Source organism: Bactrocera tryoni, chromosome 4 (genome assembly GCF_016617805.1).
Source record: "Bactrocera tryoni isolate S06 chromosome 4, CSIRO_BtryS06_freeze2, whole genome shotgun sequence".
In the NCBI taxonomy this organism is placed as follows: domain Eukaryota; kingdom Metazoa; phylum Arthropoda; class Insecta; order Diptera; family Tephritidae; genus Bactrocera; species Bactrocera tryoni.
In genome coordinates, this window is record NC_052502.1 from 48,686,410 (window position 1) to 48,706,079 (window position 19,670).

The 19,670-nt window shown below is 34.6% G+C and overlaps 4 protein-coding genes across 6 annotated transcripts in view; 2 read left to right on the top strand and 2 right to left on the bottom strand.

The window, feature by feature from the left end:
* The first annotated feature begins 2,436 nt into the window (after positions 1-2,436).
* LOC120775695 (probable 28S ribosomal protein S25, mitochondrial) lies at positions 2,437-3,616 on the top strand. The gene is made up of 3 exons (XM_040106006.1): positions 2,437-2,667; positions 2,729-2,923; positions 3,366-3,616. The coding sequence occupies exons 1-3, from the start codon at positions 2,531-2,533 to the stop codon at positions 3,535-3,537; spliced, it is 504 nt and encodes a 167-aa protein (XP_039961940.1). The 5' UTR covers positions 2,437-2,530; the 3' UTR covers positions 3,538-3,616.
* Positions 3,592-4,795, bottom strand: LOC120775693 (probable RNA-binding protein 18). Of its 2 annotated transcripts, none has more exons than XM_040106004.1 (5): positions 4,713-4,795; positions 4,561-4,655; positions 4,349-4,423; positions 4,198-4,290; positions 3,592-4,115 (listed from the first exon to the last, which is right to left on the bottom strand). In XM_040106004.1, exons 2-5 carry the CDS (start codon positions 4,591-4,593, stop codon positions 3,807-3,809), a joined length of 510 nt encoding a protein of 169 aa, XP_039961938.1. In that variant the 5' UTR covers positions 4,594-4,655; positions 4,713-4,795; the 3' UTR covers positions 3,592-3,806. The 2 variants fall into 2 exon arrangements, with proteins under 2 accessions (XP_039961938.1, XP_039961937.1); XM_040106003.1 differs by having other exon boundaries at positions 4,349-4,469.
* A 320-nt stretch (positions 4,796-5,115) lies between these two features.
* Positions 5,116-6,138, top strand: LOC120774759 (nucleoside diphosphate kinase 6). The gene is made up of 2 exons (XM_040104519.1): positions 5,116-5,370; positions 5,430-6,138. The coding sequence occupies exons 1-2, from the start codon at positions 5,171-5,173 to the stop codon at positions 5,677-5,679; spliced, it is 450 nt and encodes a 149-aa protein (XP_039960453.1). The 5' UTR covers positions 5,116-5,170; the 3' UTR covers positions 5,680-6,138.
* An 8,690-nt stretch (positions 6,139-14,828) lies between these two features.
* The window catches only part of LOC120774025 (b(0,+)-type amino acid transporter 1), a 64,574-nt gene continuing 59,732 nt past the window's right edge, over positions 14,829-19,670 (bottom strand). For both annotated transcript variants that reach the window (XM_040103318.1, XM_040103317.1), the window contains exons 4-8: positions 18,518-18,760; positions 17,529-18,027; positions 17,366-17,462; positions 15,253-15,571; positions 14,829-15,176 (exon numbers count right to left, since the gene is read on the bottom strand). In XM_040103318.1, coding sequence (XP_039959252.1) covers positions 15,112-15,176; positions 15,253-15,571; positions 17,366-17,462; positions 17,529-18,027; positions 18,518-18,760 — 1,223 coding nt within the window. In that variant the 3' untranslated portion in view covers positions 14,829-15,111. The remainder of the gene's footprint in view (positions 15,177-15,252; positions 15,572-17,365; positions 17,463-17,528; positions 18,028-18,517; positions 18,761-19,670) is intronic.

Here is a 19,670-nt window from a genome sequence, read left to right on the forward strand (position 1 = left end):
TCTTGGTCATAAAGTGGAAAGCTCTAAAGTCATTATTTGTGCAAAATTTGTGCAATCCCGTTACATAAATTGCTTCTTGATTTTTATACTGGATAGTGAAAGGATCAGATGGAATTGAAAACTATATGGGAAATAGGCGTGGTTGTAGTCGGTATATTCAGTTACACCCGAACTTAGCTCTTCCTTACATGTTTTAAATAATTTCGTTTGTACTATGCAATCGTATTATTGTATTCGGCTAATCTTCATCTTAGAAACGTTTGTTATATCATAAACACGTGTTCGGAGAATTAACTTTTGAATCTCTGATTCGTAATTTCACGTCATTAATTGATCAATGCTTTTAAGACTATTTTAAATTTCCTGTGAAGAATCAAGGTAAAATCAAAGCTATTATAAATTTTGTTTGACTCAAACAAAACGCATTGCAACCAAATCCAAACTCGCTATCCGGTATCCAAACCTGTATTCGGCAAACAAACCTATTCATCATAGTACCAAACTGCCCGTGCAAAAATCTTCACATCGATCAGAAAATCTGGATTCTACTCAGCAACAAAGTTAACGCGATGAAGTATCTAATGATAGAGACCCATGTTATGAACCACCAACTTCAAAAGCACCGCACTTATCGACACAAAGCGATTTAAACGATTTAGTACGTGACTAAATCTCTCCATAGTTCAAAATTTTATAGGAAACCACAAATCGGAAAATCACAAAGTCTTAATAAATGAAATTATAATGTCATATAAAGCTTTGAGGTGTAATATGACCTTAAAAATGCATATCTTGGACTCTCATCTCGATTTTTTTCCGGCAAACTTTGGTACTGCCAGTAAGGAACAAGGCGAGAGGTTCCATCAGCACATTTTTTTTACTGGAGAAGCACTATCATGGTAAATGGAGCGCAGGATTCTAGCAGATTATTGTTGGGAACTTAAAAAAGAACTTTCAGAAACCAAACATTTACGAAAATTACAACTATTTCTTTCTATATTAAGCAATAATTTCTCTATGTGTATACAGTGTTATTAGTGGACATTACAGTTTTTGAGAGCATTTTGTTACCAATCCTCAAAACAAATGGTAAGGTAGAGTAACATCAAAAATCAATGATACCATCAATGCAAATAAATATTATCATCAGCAAGGCAATGACTCCAAAAATGCAAGCTGTTTAGCAAAAAATTGTGTGTTCAAAAAATTGATCCAGGTTATGGATTATTTATGCGCAATTTCAAATTTTTAAAATAATATTTTACCAGATATTAATTAAAATGTTAATCCGATGATTATTAGTAAAAATTAAACTCCAATTTTGCACTTAAAAATATTTTATTAATTTTTTAATTTCAATTTGGGTTTAAGATTGAAAACTCGAGTTTTTAATTCCGTTTTAGAACATACTTTTAATTATTGTGTTTTAGTTAAAAACACATACATACATATGTATGTACATATGTATGTATGTAAATATTTTTTTTATCCATTTTAATTTTTTTATTTGTTGCTTTAATTTTAAATTGAAAATATTTTATTAATTGTAAATATCGATTTGAAGTTAAAAATTTTATATAGAATACTTAATCCAGAATTAGCAACCTTGCATATGTATGTATGTATGTACTATGTCAATATATGTAAAATATTAATAAAAAATTTATAAAATGCTCACTCACCACCTTCTACAAAGTTGCACAAATATTACTGAGCAGCTGCTTTGAAATTTTCATGTTTTTCATAAAACGCGCGCATTTCCCGTAAAATATTGACGAAACAATCACATATCCCGGAAATACAAAGCACTAATAACCATATCGATAAAACACAATTGCACACTTCCGGAAACATTTTTCCGGAACACTTCGAATTTCACTTTGCATCACCCTAATATGAAAGCGCAGTTGAGCGAAGCCTTGCTAAAATGGCTGCCTTCACTTGCTAAAATGCCACTTGCGACAACTTTTGCACATTAACTAAAAACTACTTGCATTGCACTTTCTCACACTCACAAACAAAGCTTGAGCTTTAAATGAACTTAAAAAGCATGCTAAAATCAAAGCTTTATTAAGGAAAACTTGCCTTGCACGAAAGTGGTGACAGGCGCTTCGGCAAGTGGACGAGCAAACACACAAGCACCATTATAAGCACATATTTACACTATATTTCTTATATTTCACATCACACACACACAATACACAATGAAGCACAACTTAATAACACTTTTTATCACTTAACACAGCAAATAACTCAATAATTTACCAAAAAACTTGCGATATAAACGCGCAACGAAAATTGTCGAAAATACGCACGAAAACTAACGGAACGGAAGCCATTATTGTCGATAAAGTAGTGCTTTGGTTTTGCCAATGGTTTGCCTTGGCTCCAATTGGTCTTCGAATTCGATAACAGCTGTTTACAGAAACTGTCAGCTGTGCGTGTATGCAACCGCATTTCCAATAGGCGGCCTTTGGTTTTGTAATTTCATATTTTCTCTAATAAAACTTAAATAAAAAAGTGTGCCAATATGCCTTTCATGAAGGGACGCGCGCCTATTAGGCGTACCATTGAATATTTGAATGCCGGTCGCCTTGTGCTCAAAGAAAAAGTGAAAATATTTAGCGTGAACTACAATGTGTATGGTGATCACCACAAAGGCGCCAGGTGAGTGTTATCCAACGCTTTTCAACTGTTTATGAATCAACTATATCTTTATGTTATATAGAGACTTTGTGTTTTGGAATTTGGGTCAAATACAGTATAAGAATCCAAATGTACAAGTGGTGACATTTAAGAACTTGACACCTTCCCCGTTTGTGCGCTGCTACTTTGAGGACGGACGTGATATGCTTATCGACATAGATAGCCGGGATCGCGAGGAAATTATAGAACATCTCTGCAAAGTTGTTGGCAAGTCAAAGTGAGTACTTTAGAGAAATGTGTTCGTAAGCGTATAGCGATAATTGCATAACTGTTAAGCTTGTTATATCCTGGCAGGGTAAATTAAGTTTGCCACGAAGTTTGTAGCACCCAGAAGGAAAAGTCGCAGACCTTAAAAAATGTATATATAAATGATCGGTGTAATAAGCCGAGTTCTTTTAGCTATTCCCGTCTGCTCGTCCGTCTGTATACATATTAGCGAACTAGTCCCACAATTTTTGAAATATCGCTCTAAAATTATGCACACGTCCTTTTCATACTAAGAAGCTGATTATTAAACAAAGTCCGTCATACGATCAAGATCAAGTTCTTATATAGCAAATTTTTTTATTTGTGAATCGTATTGTAGTCTTGTTGCAGTAGAAGTTAACGTTTTTCTTGATTTTTATATATTATTTTCCTTCTTTCTATTCACATTACAGAGCCCAATTGGACGCAGAGGCACATTTAGCGGAGAGTAAAGACAATCCTGCCAACTTTGGTTATGGCTGCGATAGACATTGCATCTGTGAGATACCCGGTCAAGTGCCATGCCCAGGCACTGTTAAATTGCCCGATCATCTGCGTGGCAAACACATATTTGCGCCGAAGTAATGAGAAAAAACTAACATTTTACGTTTTAGCCTAATTCTAAATAAAACACACATATACAGTTACAATGTTTACAAATAAATCACTTTATTTGGCTTAAGTCTCTGAACACAATATTTGATAAGTATACGGATGGATAGCGCGCATATGAGTACAATTATAAATACTTGATGAAATTGATGAAAGTCCAGATACATTGTTCCACGTTACAAAATAAACACTAAACAGAATTTGTCAATACTCTTCGTCCAGTTCCAGTTCGTTTCCAGTTTCTATCTTCGTTTTGGCCGCTGATGTCGGTTGTATGGCGCTGAATTATATGACTTTGTGTAGGTACGCCCGCCTGAGGTACTACTGCTTGTATCACGGTCTTTATTGAATTGATAGCGTTGTATAAACGGTACTTGTGTGCTAGCCGAGTTCAAAAGATTTAACTCCAACTCCTCCTCACCGTTGCGTTCCAGCGCACGTAATTTCGACTCTATTGCGCGTATCGCATCTTCTCTACTCATTTTGTCGTCGCGTGAACTGGAGCCAAGGGCAGGTATTTCGATGCGTGGTTTTTGCTTGTTGAGTTCGTCCTAAATATGTAATATAAGTATATATAAGTAAATACCATTTGAAGGAATCGCGTGTCTAATTAAAATATGTGTACACACTTACGTAATTAACATTCTTCGCCAGTCGTATCACAATTGGTCGATTCGCTATGGGTGTGCCATTTAATTTCTCCAGAGCTTTCAACGCCGCGTCAGCCTATTTAAAGTGCTACTATAGTAAGTATCCAAATTTAGCTAGTTATATGATTACTCACCGTTCCGAATGTGACGAAAGCATATCCGCGCGATTGCCCAACCAATGGGCCGCTCTTGTGAAAGAGCATATCAAACTTTTCGACAGGACCGCATTTTTGCAAAATTTTCAAGAGTTGATACCAATAATAGCAACGCACGAAAATGAAATTGACAGATTAGTTTAACTGCACAAACCAGAATTTACAATTTAGTTAAGGAACTATTAACTTACTCGCTTAGCCTTGGATCTAAATTGCCTATCCATATGCGTCGTTCTTCTAGTACACCACCACTACCGCTGTTGCAACTTTTACCACTGCTTGTCGCCTGCAAAACCAATTTCATTAAAATTATGTAAAGCACAATAAACGAATAAAAACTTACCATTATTTATTTACTTTTGTAATTTTGTAAACAAAAGTATTTGCCAGAATATACTAATGAAGAACGCAAAGAAACCAATCAATAAATAGTATGTGTTTGACATTTCTCTATGGAAACATTCGGAAAGCAATTTTTACAGTGTTGCATAGCGGCAAGTTAATAATAACAACATTTTGTCTGTCAATAACTACTTTTTTAAAATTATCGTAAAATATTAAATTTTGTTACATGAATAGATATAAATAATATTGATTTAAATAACTATATTAGCATTTAAATCTTCTTTGCACTTTTTATTTATATTTGTTTTGTTGTTGTTTTTTTGTTCTCAGTGTTGACTACAACAAACAACGTGGGAACATTTGATTACAGTTTCTACTATTCTCACAAAACAGCTGATTAAAGTTCCCTCAATTTTAGCATTTCGTTAATTTTAAGTAAAAATATAATTTTTATAAATGGAAATTACATTGGCGCTGCTGAAACCACATGTAGTTCGCAATGTCTACGCATTGCGAGAGATAAAACAAATAATACAGCAGAATTTTAAAATACTACACACCAAAGAAGTGCTTATTACGAAAGAGTTGTCTGAACATTTCTATGCCGAGCACAAAGGAAAGTTCTTCTACAACCGACTGGTGACATTCATGGGCAGGTATTAAAATATTTATTCATAAAAGCCTAAAAACTATGTTTACCATTCTTTGTTGCCAGTGGCCCCTGTCAGGCGTTCGTTTTGCAGTCAAAAGGCAGCATCGCTAAGTGGCGCGAGTTGATGGGCCCAACAAAGGTTTTCAAAGCTGTGTACTCACATCCCGATTGTATACGTGGGCTTTATGGTCTCTCCGACACGCGTAATGCCTGTCATGGTTCCGATAGTGAAGAATCTGCGACCAGAGAAATTTCTATTTTATTCCCCGAGTTAAATATAAATCAATTAACGGCTATTGACAGCAATAGTTGACTGAGGAATTATGTTAAATTGAAACTGATTGTGATTGCATTTATTTGAGCACAAGTAGCTGTTAAAATCCAAATAGATTAACATTTCTAAATACTAAGTTATGTAAATGTTAGCAAGATTGTTAAATTGAATTCAACGGCGCATGTTATTTAAAGTAAGGTGAGTTTTTTTGCCACCTAATTAGTTGAGAAACAGTTCTAAGAATCTTTAAGGGCTTACAGTGATTTTAAACTTTCTACAGAAGAATGGAAATCAAGAAGCTATATCGGTATTTTATAGCTGATGTTCTAGTTTTTTATGATATCATAACTTGGAATAACAATTGTTTGTATATACCGAGGTATAATTAGGACAGATAGAAATACGAGTTCTGTGTAGAAATTGTTGTCAAATGATCGCCATTCATTTGAGAGTGGCCATAAACGATTCTTTAACATATGGCTCAAGCAGCTCACTACTTCCAGCCTTAGACCAAGTACCCTCTGGATAGCCGACATATATTCGTTTGAAGGCGAGCTAAAGTGAGAAGACGAATCAAACCTCCGCTATGCGCTGGGTTTGGAACAGGTTTTGTTTTATTTGAACAATTTTTGATCACAAGATAGCATACATTATTCGAGCAAAATTTAATCCCGTTACATTAATGCTTCTTGGTTTGTGCACTGGAAAGTAAAATAATCAAGTGGAATTTAAAATTGTGCTATATGGGAAGTAGGCGTGGTTATTGTCCTATTCCACAATATGAATATGGAGGGAATGCCATGTATCAAATTTTGTCGAAATCGATTGGTCGGGTCCCGAGATATGAGATTTCACCAAAAAGTGGGCGGTGACACGCGCATCGTCCAATTTATATGGCGATTGAACAGGGTTTTCATCCATTTTCACACTATAGGTGGGAGTTCTTGTAGTATTCGTACTGGGCGAATTTGGTTAATGTAGTTTTAGTGGTTTAGGAGATATATATAATACATTACACTTATTAGAGGGCGCGTGGCCCACCTTTTAAAAAAATTTTCCCAGAGGTGCTCCTGTCAATTTTTACTCAAGTTACAGTCTGCACAGGCGGACGGACGGGCAGACCAGATTTCAACTTTTCTCGTCACCCTGATAATTTATATATGTATATGCATATATAACCACTACTGGTTGCAAGAGTACGTATAACAATAATACAGTTCGATTTCTTCTTCTTCTTTATTGGCGTAGACAACGAGTTAATTTTGCATTTTATTGGACTTAAACATTTGTTTTTACAGTAGTATAGTGGTAGTAAAATAATTTTTTAAATATTACTGTTAAATTTTTCAAAAAAAAAATTTTATTTCAATGATATTTAATTTTTTGATAAGTAGTCTGGTACTTAAAATTTCAAACACATAAGAACCATAATTACTTAGAAACTGCGACATTGAACTTAAATCATGTTCTTTTTATTATTATTAAAAAAACAAAGAATCTTAAAACAATTTCTTTTTTTTTTATTAATTGACCTTATATGAATTGATTTTCAATATATTATTATGAATATATGTACATATGTATGTATATAATATATTGCTGATAATTATATCACTAACATAGTCAAACTGTGTACTATATATTATGAATGCCATAAAAAATAAATTTACAAACGTAAAGAATTTAAAGAGAGATAATGCGTTTTTTTTTTTAATTTAAGTATATGTATGTATGTTTTAAGAGTTTGGCTAAGTCGTCTTTAAGTTATATTGCAATTAATTTTTTATTAATTATTAGAATGTATGAGTAAAGTTGAATCAGTCAATTTAATTAACAATTTGGCGATGAAAAATATTCGGTGAATAAAAGTGATAAAATATCTAAACAGTTAGCCATAACCAGGGTTGCAAATTTTTTAATACAAAAATTTCAAATATGAAAAACGAATTTTGAATCCCAACATCGGAATTAAGAAATGAAACTTCAATTTTTATTCCAAGATGTATTTTTTTTTATTTATTATTTATCAATCCGGTATTTGGTATTAAAAAGTATTTTAATTGTTAATCCGCTTTTTGGAATAATTTTTTTTTATTTAATTTCTTATTTGGGATTACAAAATCAAAAATAATCCTCCAAATTTTAATTTACTCCCTTCACTGTATGTACATATATTTTCGACAAAAAGAGAAGTTAAGTTAAAAAAATTATGATTTAAATATTTATTGCATTATATCTGGATATCTATACATTAAACACACAATGGAAATAGTATTTAATAAAAAGTTTTTATTTAATCCTAATATGCCAAATACCAGATTTAAAAATCAAAATAATTTTAATTTCAAAAATCTGAATAATAATTAAATATGAAAATTATAATCCTAAGAAGCGTAAATATATAATCCTAAATTGTCTAATTAAAATTCGCAATCATGTTTATGGTGATTATAAATCCTCAAAATGTCGAATTGAGTTAAAAATTAATCATAATTCATCCAGAAACACTTTGCTTAACTGTAAATACTTATATTTTTTTATACACAGCTAAACTTTCCTAACTCGAATCCTCATAATATAATATACAAAAAAAAACTCGGTTCAGAGAGACTTCGAGTTATGGAAGCAAATTTGTATCAAATTTTATTTCTATTGCCAATTCAAGAGTTCGAGTGATGGAAGCTCAACTGTACTATTTTTATTTGTTTTCATCCATTTGGTTATTTTAATAAAATTTAGTTAAATTTAACTATTATAATTATTTTACTTAAAATTATTGGTATAAGTGAGCCAGCCATCGACGACAATCTTATTTAAATAGATGCGTTGATTATTCATTAACCAATTATAGCGTGCTTACACCAATTAATGCAAAGGATACTTAACGGTTTCTGCCCACTCTAGACCATCTGCCATAATTAAGTTTACAAAGCTTCAGCTTACCTTATCATAGCAAACAACGGCATTAATTAATGGTCCCAGCGCCATCTAATGCAACTTTAAGTGCGATTAATTTCAATAGAATTTAGTTTGAACAGACCGATATACCGATTTAATTTGATGTTAATTTGTGTTAGCACTTTTAATTTTCACAAAACACTTGCACATTATTTAAACATGAACGCTTCGCTTTCTTTGGCTCTTCTTTTATAATATGAGCAAATATTTCACTCATTCAACTAAAGCACTGCCTCCGCAGCCATTTTGAATGCACTTGCGGCTTCACATTTCTGCAGCACCAACACTTTGACTTGCCTCGGCATATTTTACATTTTGAGCAAAAGTTGTTATTTATTTTACTTTACATATATTACACACAACACTATAAACACTAAAATACTATATTAATTAAATTAAATTATTTTATCACAATTAAAATTTAATTATTCAGTTTCATAAAATTTACACAACCGCACGCTTGAACTTGACATCGCGTACTGAAGGTTCGTGCATTCACTGGAATGGCCCTTTTGGAAGTTTGGTTTTTGGAAGTCGTACAGTGGCATCCGCACGGATGTTCTCTCTTTGTCGTTAACATTTTTCTCAATTTCCGTCTAAACCGGAACATAAAAAATCGAAAGTTATCGAAAAATTACAAAAAAAAAAAAAACAATTCTAAATGTTTACAAAATTTTAAGGTGAATTATTATAAACTAGAATTTTGGTTTTTAATAAAGATAATACGGAATCATGTAAAAATTAGAAATCAAATAATTAATATTAGAAATTACTATCCATAATAACTAAAAAATTTTTAATTTGTATACAAAAAGTCGATTCATTACCTATGAATTGGGTTGCAAATAATGCATTGACAAAATAATTAAAGTAACGTACACATTATTTTTACACCCTGAACAAGGTAACTATCATAAGTTTGCCACAAAGTTTGTAGCACCTGGAAGAAAACGTCGAGAACGCTATAAAATTCCCCATTACGAACAGCATAGCCGGACACCTCCCATAAGCGGACAAATTTCATGAGACAACGCTTTCATTAATATTTTCATACAAAACCCATTCTTATAGAGAGGCATGAAAACGTTCCTATGACCGGACACGGAGACTAGTTTGGTAATATTTCGTTGAAATTATTTTTCTTCTTTACTGGCGCACACACCGCTTACGCAATTATAGCCGAGTTAACAACAGCGCGCCAGTCATTTCTTCTTTCCACAAGGTGTTTTCGTCCATACGTACGATATGACCTAGCCAGCGCAGCTGCTGTCTCTTGATTCGCTGAACTATGTCAATGTCGTCGTATATCTCGTACAGCTCATAGTTCCATCGAATGAGATATTCGCCTTGGCCAACGCACAAAGGACCATACATATATCTTTCTCAAAACCTTTCTCTCGAAAACTCATAAGGCCGACTCATCAGATGTTGTAATCGTCCATGTCTCTGCACCATATAGCAGGACGGGAATTATGAGTGACTTTTAGAGTTCGGTTTTTGTTTGTCGAGAGACGACTTTGCTTCTCAATTGCCTACTCAGTCCGAAGTAGCACCTGTTGGCAAGAGTTATTATGCGTTGGATTTCTAGGCTGACATTGTTGTTGCTGTTAATGATGGTTCCAAGATAGACGAAATTATCTACAACTTCGTAGTTATGACTAGTCGCGAGTGCGACGACTGTTTGTTTGATGACAGGAGATATTTCGTCCATCTGCTTCGCTTCCTTATCCAGTTTAGAGAAAGCAGAATTAACGGCGCGGGTGTTGAGGGCAATAATATTAAGTTCTGCAGCTCGAATTATTTTCTCCAAGAGCAGATTGAAGAAGTCGCACGAAATCGAGTCGCCTTGTCAGAAACGTCGTTTGGTATCGAAAAGCTCGGAGAGGTCCTTCCCGATCTTAACGGAGCTTTTGGTATTGCTCAACGTCAGTTTACACAGCCGTATTAGTTTCGCGGGGATACCAAATTCAGACATCGCGTCATAAAGGCAACTCCTCTTCGTGCTGTCAAAAGTATTTCCCAGGACTTGGCGCATGGTCAATATCTGGTCGGTGGGTTTTAATCTTTCACACACTTCGCTCCATAGAACCTTATATGCGATGTTGAGGAAGTTGACGCAGATTGGGGTGTCTCCCTTTTTGTGGGTTGAGCAAAGCAGACATAAGTTCCAATCGTTGGACATGCTTTCGTCCGACCACATTTTACAAAGAATCTGATGCATGCTCCATATCAGATCTTTGCCGCCGTGTTTGAATAGCTCGGATGGCAATCCATCGGCCCACGCTGTTTTGTTGTTCTTCAGGCGGGCAATTGCTATTCGAACTTCTTCCATCGTCATCGATTGGGAAATCGGGTTCGCCTTCTCCTAACGTTATGATTTCACTGCCATGCCTATGCTCTGAGCATTGGATACCAGATCACCTTTGGGGGTTCTACATGCGTATGCTCCGGTCTTGAGACCTTCTGCTAGTCACCGCATCTTTTCGTAGAATTTTCGAGCATTACCCCTGTCAGCCAGCTTGTCAAGCTCCTCACACTCACGCATTTCGGCCTCTCTCTTTTTCTGTCTGCAAATGCGTCTCGCTTCCCTCTTCAATTCTCGCTATCTATCCGCATTATCTTTATTAAAACAAAATTTCTTCTTTATAATAATTTACATTTAAATTTTGTAAAAAAGTTGAGGATTTTTTTGTAAGTTTTCGATAACTCGATTTTTTATTATCCGGTTAAGGCGGAAATTAAGACAATTATTAACGATAAGAGAGCACATCCGTGCAGACGCCACTGTACAACTCCCAAAAACAAAACTTCCAAAAGGACCTTTCCAGTGAATGCACGAACCTTTAGTATTCGATGTCAAGTTCAAGCGTGCGGTTGTGAAAATTTTATGAAACTGAAAAATAAAATTATAATTGTGATAAAGTAATTTAATTTAATTAGTATAGTATTTGAGTGTTTATAGTGTTGTGTGTAATATATGTAAAGTGAAATAAATAACGTAAATAAAATGTAAAATATGCCGAGGCAAGTCAAAGTGTTGGTGCTGCAGAAATGTGAAGCCGCAAGTGCATTCAAAATGGCCGCGAAGGCAGTGCTTTAGTTGAATGAGTAAAATATTTGCTCATATTATAAAAGAAGAGCCAAAGAAAGCGAAGCGTTCATGTTTAAATAATGTGCAAGTGTTTTGTGAAAATTAAAAGTGCTAACACAAATTAACATCAAATTAAATCGGTAAATCGGTCGGTTGAAACTAAATTCTATTGAAATAAATCGCACTTAAAGTTGCATTAGATGGCGCTGGGACCATTAATTAACGCCGTTGTTTGCTGTGATAAGGTAAGCTGAAGCTTTGTAAACAAAGTATTCAAAATATTCATTAGTATTTGAGGTACGCGTCGTTTCGTGAGGCTCTAAAAGTGAATTCTTCAATTTTTATTATGTCTGAATTTATTGAACAAAGAAGTGGGATAATGCACCATCTCATACTGCATTGGTTATTCGTGATCATTTCGTTACATTTCCAACTAATATCGTGCCGCAACCACCGCATTCGCCTGACTTCTGGCTATTCTGCAAATTCACATGACTACTCCTAGGACACCGTTTTGACTCAATTGAGGATATAAAAGCTGAATCGAAGAAGGTTCTGATGGCCATCACGACGGAAGATTTTTCCAAGTGCTAAGATGAAGTATTTATATTGCAGCGGAAGGGAATTACTTTGAAGGATATGAAATGGACAAAATTCACCTTTCAATTTTATCACTGTAGTATATAACCCAATATCTATGTCGTTTAGTTTTAGGTGATACACACAACCGTTAGGTGAGCAAAACTATAATACTCTGTAGCAGCTGGTTGCAAGAGTATAAAAAAAATCGCTAAAATCAATGATTTTTCAGAGGGTCATACTGAGACAATCCCTTAATGTACCCTGTTCAGGGTATACAAATATTATTAAATAAAAAATTCCAACTTTTTTTTTTGTAATTGATGATTTATTGATAAATTCTCAATACAATTTTATAATAGCTTTTTCAATTTTTTTTGTTGTAACCATAACTTCGAGGTTGTAGTAAATTAAAAATAAATTTCCCAAAAGGATTAATCATATATTCGTATAACAAAATACTATATAAAAAGTATAATCGTAAGACAAAAGTGTAGAAAAACAGTTTCCAAAATACATATGCACATGCATCGGTGTATGTATGTATGTAAGTATATATGTAGATTTATTGTTGATAATTTGTTAATTTAAAACGCTTTTCTTGGAAATCTGGCGCAAATGTTTCTCATATTAAATGCTGAAATGCTCAAAATATTGTTGAGTTAGAGAAAACATGCATACATATTTATATATTATACATACATATAACTGTTTTCTATACATTCCTGCTCTACGTAGCGGTTGTTTAAAGTGTAAATGACACATATACATAAATACAAGTGTATAAGCATTGGCTTATTATATTTTTAGTACTTTGTCTTTTTAACTTAATTTAAAAATAATTATACGAAATTGAGAATGATAATATAAATTTATTATTTATTTTTATTTGCTTCATAACGCATACTACCAAACGAACTTCTAAACAAATATCAAGTTGTATATATGTAGTAGTAAGCGGTGTGCAATAATTTTGTGAGATTTTCTGAGATTATTTTTCTATTTTTATTTTGCTTTTTTTTGAGCCTTACATTAGAGTAGTTGCAATGGTTTTTATGTATTTTTTTTAGCTTTATACACAGCATTTGCGATGGCTGTTGAATTTTTTAGTTGTATGCAAATGTTTTTATTGTTAATTACAATAAAAAGCTTGCTTTGAACTAATAAATTTATAGCTCAGCGTGCTTGCTGTGTATGAAGCGGTTTTATTTGGTTTTAATTTTCATTATAGGTTATGTTCAATAACAATTTCTATGTAAGTAGACTTGCAGTTCTATAATTCTAAATTCCATTGTCCTTTTAGTAAATAATAAATATTTAAACAATTTAATGCCTACAGCAGTCCCATGGTTTTCACAATTTTTTCCATTTAGGATTTTTAAACGATTCTAAAATATACATACATAGAGCGAATTTAGTCTAACTTAATGTTTTTTGCGTTTCCTTTTGCTTTTTTTCATATACTTGTACCCAATTAAAATATTGCTATGCGTTAAAATTGTGATTTTTTCAATGAAATTTGGCTGACGATGACAGCTGAAGGCTAATGGGCGACATAATGCTGATGCTGAATATACATATAATTTAAGAATATTTTTGAATTGAATTTTTGAGTTGGAAGCAATTTTTTATTCTTTAAATTTTTAATTTTTGTATGCAGCTTTTGGCTTGCAGCAATGTAAGTATTTTGATTTATATCGACTTGTGAGCCAAATTTATAGTATGAAAGAGCGTTTAGTTGTTAACTTTATTGATTTATTTGATTATTGCACAGCTGAGCAAGTAAGCCGCTCAGCAAAGAAACTTTTTCAGTGATGGTTCTTGTTATAGTAATGATTATAACTCAAACAATTTACTAGCAAACGCCATAACTTCACTCAAATGCCGGCTTTTCAACTGACTGCTTCTTTTTAAACTGTTTTTGAACCAGTTAGATATAATTTATCAACAAGAAAATATTTTTCACTCCGCTTATGGTGGTTATTAGAAAAATAATGCAATTAATTATTTATAAAACGTCATAGCACCACTCAAATAACAGCTGTTTGAACTGGCTTTTGCTGTTGTTTTCTTCACAATTTTAATGAAAATTCAATATTCTCTGCCTTCAGCCGCCTTTTATCAAACGTCAGCTCATAAAACTTACAATTCACATAAATTCCTAAAAAAAATTGTATAATCGCGAGTACACATACTTATTATGTACTATGTACCTCAAAATACATATAAATCCTAATAATATCAACGCACCTAGTTAATCAACTGTTTTATAGCACTTCAAGCTACATTTTGCACATTTAATGTACGTTTTGAAACAATAACATTGTTTTGTAAACGTTTTACTAAGTTTCGGCAACAATCTGATGATTCTAATAAGCTTACAGCTAAAAAATATATAATATAGTATGTATGTAGGTCTTTAGCAGAAACTTTTTGTAATGCGTACGTTTCACTTATTTATTTTTTTGTTATTTTTTTTAATTTTATATAATTTAATTTTTTTTTAATTTTTTTTAATAATATTTTTTTCAAATTTTTGTTTTTTTTTTTTAATTTTTATAATTTTTTCTTTTAATTTTTAAAATTTTTTGTAAATCTGTTACTTTACTACAACACGCTTCATAGTTGAATATTTGTGTCTACTGCTCTGCTATATTATTTAGTTTAAACAGTTAACTTATTTCGTACGTACATTATTCTCTCAGATCCTGAATAGATAGTCTCTCCTTTACTTTTCATTGAATGATTTAAATGTTAATTTTTTTTTGATGTTACTTTTGTAACACATTTTTTAAGTTTTTTTTTTGTCTCAGCCGGTATTAATGAAATGTGTTTTCCATTGCTTATTCGAACATCGATGAAGTGGGCACCACTTCCAACAGCAGCTGGAAGAAGAGCGTCACTTTGTCTGCGCAAAAGAGAAGAGGAAAATATTGCATTAAATATAAGCATTATATGTTGATTAATATAATTTATGGACTTACTCATAAATCTTGGTGTCATGCCTAGCTTAACGAACGGCACATAGAATATCAAGCCGCCCAAGATGAAGAGCAACGCATATAAGTATTCGATCCGTGGTGTATCGATAATCGGCGCCACCACAAGATATATTGAGATCACCAGCACCACAACAGGAATGATGATAGGCACTTTGTATGGCCTTGGATAGTTGGGTTTGGTGAAACGCATTACAATCAGCGCCAACATAGCACCGCCATAGAAAATCCAAGCGGTGAAGCTGAAGAAGTCAATCAGTGAACCGATTGTGCCGTACAAGACCATGGCGGTAGCGATAAGTGACTGAAATTAAAAAATTTTAATATGATAACTTGAAGTTATTTCATGCCCTAATACCCGACTAGAGTTTCTGTTATGTGTATAGTGATATCACTACGATTTTCAAGCCCAATTTATTTTCACTGCTCCATTTCATCGTCGATAACAAATGAAGAGACGACTTTCATGAGTGTAGTATAATATTTATGTATCCTAAATTAGGACTGTATGCTCCATACTTCTCCCCACTAAAACTTTTGGGCAAATTTTACCTAAAAACCCCCACTTGGGTAAAGCAGAATCGCTTGCCAGGAATATTCAAATGAGTTTTTGAAACTATAGCAAGTACTCCCTGCCCATTGGGCAACACATACAGGCCTCAGAGACCTATACAACCTTGCAAAACTTTTATAGGATAAGTCTCAATTAATTGCATATTGGCGATAAAACTGTTATCGGTCCACTTAGTCCTAACATACCGGTTTCTTGCATGTTTCCTCTTACTTCTACCTCTTCAGTTTACACCATTATCAGTATGGTCGAATTTCGCCGAAACATGGCAGCTCTTGGAAGTTAGGGGATTTCGAATTCGTTTGATATATGTACATTATAGTTATTATATTAGATAAGTACATGAGAATCTCCTCGTTTCTTTGCCCCAATTTGCCCCAGCAAATTGATTCCAATTCCAATATACTGTCAGGTGCTACTGAGGCGATGTCATCCTTATTTAGAAACATGGATCCACTGCTGTGCAATCGATTAGCAGTTGTTCTGGTGTTTCAGACTGCAAGTCGCAGAACCGGCAATTCGCGCAAGAAGCTTGGAACATGTTAAATAAAAGCTTCTTGGGCTTACATACAATGGCCAATGTAGAAGGCGGCAAGTACCCAGAGTTTTTCCCTTGGGAGGTTGATTGCATATTTAAACCTTTTAAGATTGTAACCACTCATTAGCAGCTTGGCGTGGCGCATGTCTAGGAGTTGTTGCCACAGTTTCATCATTACAGAGCAGCTCTACCTACCATGTTGGTGGATGCTGCGGAGCGAGCAAGCTCATCAGTCAGTTCATTCCCGCAATATCTTTGTGACCTGGCACCCAAATAAGGTACACTTGGTTACGATCTGATAGACTATTCAGTCGTCATAGGTATGGAGAGTTTTGGGCGTGGTCCTGCGACCCCTGCGCCAATTCCCTCCGACGTTTTCGAGCCGTCGGTGTACCACTCGATTGTACTGTCCCTAAGCATTAGCTCGAGAGCGGAATCGTTCCTTACGGCCTTACTGCTGAGGATAACTTTAGACTTCCTAGTAAGTTAATCTTACTTCTAGCGAGAGGAGAGCCGCAGGTATTTCGCCACTTAGGGCTTTCAAGCGTTGGAAAGAGATTACCGTTCCTCTGCCAAACCCTTCTGCTATCATTTGGAGCATTGTGCTTGGCGACAAGACTTCAAGTGTTGCCAGATAGTTGAAGTCCTACCGAAGTTTGCGGTGCTTTCGGGGCCCAACCCACCGTACCTTATGTGATAATCGGTCGCACGATCATGGTGTATGTACAACCCTTGGCTTGATATACATACATACTATACTTATCATGGAATACGACTTGGTGTTGCTGGTACAAAAACAACCTAGCAAAGACAACTAATATTAAGCTGCTGACAGTCGGATCTACGTAACTAAAATAAACCCTAACACATATAGTTGACTAACTATATCTCCCGTACCTAACCTTATTAGATCATAACATTAAAGTGAAAGCGCTCATGTTGTTATTAAATACTAGAATCCTACTAACTTAAATAAAATAAATACTCACGTGGAAAATCAAGCCAGGTGCCGGTGTTAGACGACGCACATGCACGTACGACAGTATATCCATTAAGTGACCCTCACGGCTGGCGGCAAAACACAAACTGGAATGGAAAAAGCACAAAAAAATTAATAAAAAATAAACGCTTAATGCTCAATCGCAAACTCACCGTCCGGCCGCGAAGAGTGTACCGTTAGCGCTACCAAAAGTGCTCACCGTCACGCTGAGCGGCATTAACCAAGCCATAGCGCCCAGTATGCGATTGCCGAAGGTCACGGCGACGGCTTCTGAGTCAATCATTTCGGTGGGTGACATCGCCGCCAAGTAAGATATATTGATGAGCGCGTAGCACAGCGTCACCAACGGTATACCGATCATGATGGAGCGTGGCAAATTCTTGCTTGGATTCTTGATTTCCTCGGTGACGTAGTTCAAATTATTCCAGCCATCGTACGCCCAGAGGCCGGTGTAAAAAGCGGTCGCCACAGCGCCCAAGGTGGGTGTGTCGCCACTAAATGCATTCGACAGGTGTTGTGTATTGCCTTGGAATAGTTTCCAGGCGCCGCCGCAGATCACTATGAGGACGGCAACCAATTTGGCAGCGGTGAATATATTCTGCACAGCCATGCCCAGATTCACACTATAACAATTCACGAACAGTATCATAACTATAGAGGGGGGCGAGTTGGACGTAGAAGTCGTAGTAGGCAGAGTCGGAGAGGCGGAGGCGGAGGCATCGTAGTGGGACGTAGGAGGTTTTGATGGTTGTTTTTTGATTTTTTTTACATATATATATATATATTTTTTTTTGATTTGATAGGACGGATGAGTGGTTACAAAAAGTATACAATAGCCGGAATAGTATTGAGGAGAAATATAGAGAATAATTTTGTCAAAAAATTAATAAAAAACTAGTTTAAAGAAAACTGTGTATGTGCGTATGCATTTGCGTGTGGGTGAATGTGTGTGTGTGTGTGCATGATTTACTTTAGACTTTTTTCACTTGTTGTTTGTTGTGTTTTGGGGTTACTATTTGTTCCTTTACATTTTTTTTGTTTTACATTTCAAGGATTTTTTGAGGATAAAAACACAACTAAGCAAACGAAAACGCATAAATATGTATGTGCATAGCATCTATATAGTTGTTGTAGTGCTTACCAATTGCCAGCAGTGCAACCATTTTTACCACCGATGTTGGTGGATCGCATTCGGTGACGAATGCCTCAACTGCATACTGCGCAAAGGAGAGACAAATTATAGCCATTTGCGATGGCTTCAGGACCAATGTCGATACCCATGAGAATAAAAATGCGGGAGCCGGACCAAATGCGTCCATAAAATATGCCCACTCAGCGCCAGACGATGTGTTCATCGTACCCAATTCAGCATATGCCAGAGCGCCTGCAAGTAGATAAAGCCAAATGTTCATTTATTGAAATGCCGATGAGGTTGTTAATACAATAATATTCAAATTTGGTAATTGTATTAGTAAACAAAGCTTTTTAAAAGCTAAAAATAAACGAAATGGTTGTTCTCTTTTTTTAAAGTAGAGCCTTCTTTAAATGCTTTGCTCTAACATTCTCGCATTCTCACTAATAGGCGGCCCTATGTAACTAAAACAGATCCGGATGTCCGATCAAATGCTATCACATCGCCAGCATTCCTTAAAATTATGAAAAATTTGGACTACTGCAACAACAACAACACATTCCTTTCGTTTATGTAGAGCCGGTTCTCTAAGAAATAGTTGCTCAGTCTTAAGTTCTCACTATTCATACTGTGTCTCTGCCTTTATTTGAAGCATTTAATGAATATTCGAAATTTTAAGTCTTTTGAGGCTATTTTTAAAAATCCTTCCTCTTTAGGTTAGGTTAGTCTGGTAGGCCATTGAGCAACGCATAGACCATTTTTGGTCCTTTGCGATACCAGATGATAAAGATTAGTAAACTAGTAACTAAACAGAAGTTAATTTTTTACTCAAATGGGTTTATGCATTTAGTTATCTTCCTCATAAATATAATATATATTATAAATCCATCAAATATTTTCTCAAAATTTTATTTAGAATACAAATTCCTCTCGAAAGACGTAGCTATCTAGAAGACGTAGCTATATTTGAAAAATAAAAACACACATACATGTAAACGTCGCACCATAATCTCTTTAGCAGACTTGTCAAGTATGTATGTATATACACATAATATTAATCGCTAAATAAAAGCTTTTGCTAAAGTGTACGTATGCACATTTATATACTATATATTTCATTAAATTATATATTTACTCTATGTATATAAATACATTTTTATGA

What these genes read in the sequence shown, in the direction of transcription:
- LOC120775693 (XM_040106003.1), bottom strand. An exon ending in TTAGATCCAAGGCTAAGCGA is followed by an intron (nt 4,470 to 4,560) that starts GTAAGTTAATAG and finishes TTGCTATTATTG; the next exon opens with GTATCAACTCTTGAAAATTT. An exon ending in CTTTCGTCACATTCGGAACG is followed by an intron (nt 4,291 to 4,348) that starts GTGAGTAATCAT and finishes CACTTTAAATAG; the next exon opens with GCTGACGCGGCGTTGAAAGC.
- LOC120774759 (XM_040104519.1), top strand. Translation starts at nt 5,171, where the DNA reads ATGGAAATTACATTGGCGCTGCTGAAACCACATGTAGTTCGCAATGTC. An exon ending in CTGGTGACATTCATGGGCAG is followed by an intron (nt 5,371 to 5,429) that starts GTATTAAAATAT and finishes CTTTGTTGCCAG; the next exon opens with TGGCCCCTGTCAGGCGTTCG.
- LOC120775695 (XM_040106006.1), top strand. Translation starts at nt 2,531, where the DNA reads ATGCCTTTCATGAAGGGACGCGCGCCTATTAGGCGTACCATTGAATAT. An exon ending in GATCACCACAAAGGCGCCAG is followed by an intron (nt 2,668 to 2,728) that starts GTGAGTGTTATC and finishes TATGTTATATAG; the next exon opens with AGACTTTGTGTTTTGGAATT. An exon ending in AAAGTTGTTGGCAAGTCAAA is followed by an intron (nt 2,924 to 3,365) that starts GTGAGTACTTTA and finishes TTCACATTACAG; the next exon opens with AGCCCAATTGGACGCAGAGG.